The sequence below is a fragment of the Dicentrarchus labrax genome, unplaced genomic scaffold (assembly GCF_905237075.1).
Source record: "Dicentrarchus labrax unplaced genomic scaffold, dlabrax2021, whole genome shotgun sequence".
NCBI lineage: Eukaryota > Metazoa > Chordata > Actinopteri > Moronidae > Dicentrarchus > Dicentrarchus labrax.
In genome coordinates, this window is record NW_026136714.1 from 1,648,683 (window position 1) to 1,654,388 (window position 5,706).

Here is a 5,706-nt window from a genome sequence, read left to right on the forward strand (position 1 = left end):
AGTAAGACAAAGTAAATCAATATCATAATCTGATATTAATTCTTTACTAAAACAGCTTTAGAGGACAGAGACCTGATATTTAACGCCCACATTTCATTCTCTTATTTTGTGCTACTGAGGAGTTGGTTTTAATTTTTATTAGATTTTTTGTTGACTCCTCTTGTTTTTATTTCTTTAAATAGTTTAGGTGGTCGGGGACAGACACAGTCTCTATGGGGTTTTGGGTGGGTGACTGTTCTAAAGAAAGGCAGAGGGTGTGTAAGACAGAGCTCTGCTTCCTGGTCCTAACTCTGGACTGTCAGGTTTTAGAAATAAACTTCGCCATATTTCTAGATAAAGCCGCTCCATAAGTGGGATGGATGCCGTCTCTCCTAATCAGACCAGGTTTTCCCAAAAGGCTTCCGTTATCATGAAGCCCACATCGTTTGCTGGACACCACCTCGACAGCAGCGGTGGAATGACGACATGCGGCTATACATGTCATCACTGGTCACTTGGGGAGGGGTCCGAGAAAACTACGGTCCGACATTGTCTTGCATAGTTACACACCGACTCCACATTAATCTTAGTGACCTCCGATTGGCGTAACGGGTGTCGTTACCGCCGACGTGGATAACAATCTTACTGTATTTACGTTTATCTTTAGCCAGCAGTTTTAAATTTGATTCAATGTCGCCCGCTCTGGCCCCGGGATGCATTTGACTATGGCCGCTGGCTTCGCTAACTCACGTTTCTGACTATGGGCTGCCAATAACGGTTGGTTCTCGCGGGTGTATCGCTGAGTGGGGAAATGTATTAGAAACGTGAAGCGGTTGGTGGTGACCTGTGGGCTTCGCCGTTCTAGTCTCCTTCGCTCAGTCACCGCCTCCCTGTCTTCCCGGCGCTCGGGAACTACCGGGGATCTACAGAGCTAACGAAGCTACCTTCGGTCGGACCGCACCGGCTACCGGGGGCTGGCTAACTATAGCGGCTAAAGATTCTCCGTGGTGGGTGCCGTTCCTCTAACTCACTAGCCTCGCCTCCAGGCAGTAAATAAACTACTTTATACAGGTACCATTATCTTTAAAGGAGGCGAGGAATAACTGAACATCTCAACTGAGCAGGACGGGAGGGGAGGGAGAAGCCATAGCTAACTGCTAATGCTAATGAAACTAGAGTGTATGAAAACTTTGAAAGTAGTGAAAGTCCCTAAAAGGGAGAAACTAAGTGTTTAAGTGAACTAGTCTACGTTTAAATGTTAAGCGGGTAAATAACCGCTGTAACGAGTAAACTAATTTATATTTAGCGTTCACTGACAGAGCTACAGCACCAAACAGTGTACACGAGCGGAAGTAAACCGTGGTCTACGCTTACCTGCGTAACGTTCCAAATGACGTAATAATTCTGCATACTCATTAAAACTTATTTTGCCTGTTTTATTTGCACAGGGAAACAACAGTCACAGTTGTGTCAGTAAAGCGTGCATTTCAGCATTTTTTTAAAATTTCTGGCTGTCTTTAATACTCTCCCCAGTGATGAAAGTCAAATCCCATTTTAAATAAATATCTATTTTGACACCAAGAACACTGAGGGATATTCTTGGCTGCAGAATGAGATTGTGACTAGGATGAGTGGGCGGCTGACACATTAAAATGGCATTCCCTTTTAACTGATGCTTCAGAATATTATTTGAACGTGGCTGCTGGAAGTTCAGTGGAGCTCTTGGAAGATGCTTCTCTGACAAAGAAGAAATGAGCAAAGTGCCTTAGATCATGGATGACTGGTTGACTTCCTCCACGCCGAATTAAAAACTCTAGACAACTTCACTGGAACTAAATCTTTGTCTATTGTTCCATGCATGCAATCGAAATATTCCATAACAACTGTTCAAGGGCTTCAGTGCCACATATGGTAAATCTGCTGTTTGGATATAAATCAAGCATAGGATTATTCGCAGAGAAAAGGTCGTGGCAACTCAGTTGGCAGCAAGGATGACGCATAGTGATGTGGTCATTCTAAAGCTTAAGCTCTGGTCACGGGTGCAGGATGACTGATGCTCAGATGCGATGATGATACAAGATCCTCTCAAAAATAGCATGTCCCTGTGACAGCCCATCCTCTACCTAAATGTGGGGTTGGCACGAACAAGAACGGGAACGTATTTGCTATTTGTATTCCTCCTTAGGCGATCTGTCAAAGTCACTGTTTTTTTGTTTTTTTTCACCCCCTCCACTCCCCTGTGCTCTTCCAGGGGCTGGTGACTGAATTTCAATGCTGCGTTAATTATCCAATTTGTTTAAGGCAGCGGCTGTTGAGAGGACCAAGGAAAACCTCCTGACTCGTGTCTCAAAGTGTCCATGAGATCTTTGAGCAGTTGCCCAAACTTGCCAAGGTCACCTTTGAAATTACGGTGTAATGAATGCACTTGGCTGTGAAGGACTGATGTTCAGCACTGCACCACATGATATTTTGATTAACATAAAATTGCAATGCTGCCTCTTCCTAACGCTTCGGACCGGTGATCATCGCAGTAGTTTATTACAGCCAGCTGACATTACTATGGTAACACATGCAGTGCAAAACTGCCACAAGGCCATTTGTTGTTGTAAGAATGGCCTATTTGTTAAAATAGTGACTTTTATGAGAATATTTGATTATTTTTTGTCATTGGTTAGATGACTAACAGTCTCATTCTGAGTTTGATATAGATTGTTTACACAGGCATACTTACACAAACTCATATTATCAGCAAATTAAAAGTATAAGATATTCGTGTTATGATGGATTGCTCATTTTATATATCATTTCCTCCTATCCAGGTGTCAGACAGGTGTGACTATGTTTTCGTGAATGGCAAAGAGATGAAGGGGAAGGTGAAGATGATGGTGAACTTTACCTACAGCTACCTGAGTGCTCAGCTCGAACTCAACGTCTGGATGCCCCGACTCCCCCTCCAGATTGAGGTGTCGGACACAGAGCTGAGCCAGATCAAAAGCTGGAGGGTACCCATACTAACCTCCAAAAGGTGCGACACACAGAAAAACCATTTATTTAACATAAAAACTCCCCTTATTTGGTTTCTAGATGGGATTTCTAGAAGCATCCTTTAGCCCCTACAAATCCAAATCATATCTCTCCAAGGGTTTAGGGTTTTGATTCCATTACATAATGTACTGCAATATCTCAATGTGATCCAATCAAGCAAAGAGACAGTGTTGAGTGATTGGAGTATAGCAGGTCAAAGTATTTACCGTGTGACAGGTGTGACCTGAACGTGTCTGTTTGTGCTAATGTCCCAGAGCTGGCTGGAACAGTGAAGAAGATGACAGGAAGGGGAAGGGTTGCATGCTGCAGTCTCAGCATGCCCTGGTGCGGGTGCTAACCCACTTTGTGGCAGAGCAGGCGGACCCTCGGGATCCTATGGCTTATTTCCTGGGCTTGGATTGGCAGGTGGATGTCTCAAAGCTGGTTCGATACTTCATGAAGGTTGAGGACCCTCGAGTGGCAAAGCTGCAAGCAGGAAGGGTGCTGTCGGGCCGAGACCTGGGGACCACCTCCATCCAGGTAAGAAACTGAACTATTGCTTGAATTAACCTTGGCTTAAGCAGGCGGTGACCAACATCATAGTGAGTAGCTAATCACAACCTGGATTGGAGCTTACTCTTTGAGTAGACAAAAGCTGTATTTAAGTTTGATAAGGGCACAAGTTTTAGCTTGAACCTGACGAACTGAGCTGGTCCTGGTAAGCAGATACAGTCCGAGGCATCCTTATTAATTTACTCTATCTGATATTGTTCTGTGACAGGTGTTTTCACCACTGTCTGATGCAATCTTGGCTAAGACAACTATCAAAGTTGTGGATGACAAAGTGACCATCACAGAGTTGGGAGTCCAGCTGGTTACAGGCCTCTCCATGACTTTACAGCTTAGTCCTGGAAGCAATAGGGCCATCCTGGCTACCACAACCACACAGGAGGTTCTACAGACCCCTAAACAGGTAACAGTCTTAATCCATTTAAATGCCTCAAAACATGAACCACAGATTAAAAGCACGATCACTTACCCTAACCCTATTTTCTATTCAGGAAGCTTTGGTCAGTGCCTGGGTGCAGTTCAGTGATGGCAGCCAGACGCCCCTTGACATTTATGATCCTGCTTACTACAGAGTGACAGTGACCTCTCTAGATCAGGGGGTGGTGTCGGTGCAGGGCACGCCCCCAACTGTGGTGGCAGAGGGTGAAGGAGAGGGAGTTCTGGTCAGAGTAGAAATGTCCATCTGTGAGGCCTGCCAGAAGTCCAAACGCAAAAGCACGGTGGCTGTGGGCAACGGCAACCTCAAGGTCAAATTCCAGGTGAACAGCCGGCGCCCGGGGGCCAGCAGCACTGCTAGCAGCAAGGACAATGGCAGTGACTATGGGAACGATGGGGAAGAGGTGGACAGTGAGAGGAAGCAGAGGAGGCCGTCGCAGAATCCGCGCAGTTCAACCTCAGATAGAGAGGAGAGTGCCATGCAGAAGATCACAACCACGATCAAATCTACAGAGCGAACCTTCATAACCAGCGGCAGCCTCGGGGGAGTGGGTAAGACCAGCAATTCAGGAAACCCCAGCAGTCCCACCACCGTGGTGAATATCAGCATGATGAGCAGCCCCAGTGACAGCAGCAAAGCATATGGCTCAGACAATATGATAGTGGAGGATATGAGCAGTGTTAGCTTTACTAGCACTGTGAAGGCCCCTGGGAACCTGGTCAACTACAACAACTTCCCCACCAAGGTGGAGGTACCTGGGGAGGAGACGGAAGAAGAAATTGGTGGCGAAGAAATGTTGGCCAACAGGCCGCTCACAGACTTGGAGATTGGCATGTACGCTCTGTTGGGCGTCTTCTGCCTGGCGATCCTGGTTTTTCTGGTTAATTGCATCTCGTATGTTGTTAAGTTCAGGCACAAGCAGCCTCCCTCTCATGGCCAGGAGCCCACAGGGCACAGGCATGACTGGGTATGGCTCGGCACAGACGCCGAGCTGGTGATGAGCGTCCCAGGCAGTCCAGTCCAGCAAGACACCCAGACAACAACCACCATCATAGACATCGGGCCTGATAAGACTGCCTCTTTGTCCAGGAGGCCCAGTTGCCTGGCCTCTGTTACAGACTCTCCCCTCAGCTGCGTGGGCTCCCTCAGGAGCAAACCTATGCACACCGAGTCCCTCCACTCGCCCACAAGCAAGAGAAAGAGAGTCCAGTTCACCACCTTCTCCTCTCTGGAGCGACAGCATTCGCCACATCTCTCGCCCAGGGAGAATGGCCATGGCATCCACTGGGTTGGGAAAGAGGACAGTTGTGAGGAGGAACCCCAAGTGCCCATTACAGAGCCTGGGGAACATTTATAATACAGAACCTGATCAGACCTCACATGTACAGTAGATGTGGCTTTGATCACCTCAATGCCTTTGTTAACTTCAACAACTGTCTAGAGTATGTGATTTTGGAATTGCCCTCCTCTTCATTTCATTACCTATCAAGGCCTTTTACATGTACATGTACTGTATATTACTGTTAATATCAGAGTGTGGATGCGTGTGGTAATGTTTCAGATGGTTGACCAGATGGACTCTTATATACACAATGTTTAAAGCCACCAAATGTTGATGCTGCATGTGGATATCTAATTCTCTAAATTTTTGCACTCACATGCTGGTATATACAATACAAAGACACAATGAAAACGTA

The 5,706-nt window shown here is 46.4% G+C and overlaps 1 protein-coding gene across 1 annotated transcript in view; it reads left to right on the forward strand.

Annotated features, from left to right (window-relative positions):
• The window catches only part of LOC127375620 (transmembrane protein 132D), a 36,550-nt gene extending 30,945 nt beyond the window's left edge, over positions 1-5,605 (forward strand). Inside the window, exons 6-9 of the mRNA XM_051421687.1 lie at positions 2,799-3,004; positions 3,279-3,543; positions 3,785-3,976; positions 4,065-5,605. Of these exons, the coding sequence (XP_051277647.1) occupies positions 2,799-3,004; positions 3,279-3,543; positions 3,785-3,976; positions 4,065-5,366 (1,965 nt within the window). The 3' untranslated portion in view covers positions 5,367-5,605. The remainder of the gene's footprint in view (positions 1-2,798; positions 3,005-3,278; positions 3,544-3,784; positions 3,977-4,064) is intronic.
• Positions 5,606-5,706: the final 101 nt, after the last annotated feature.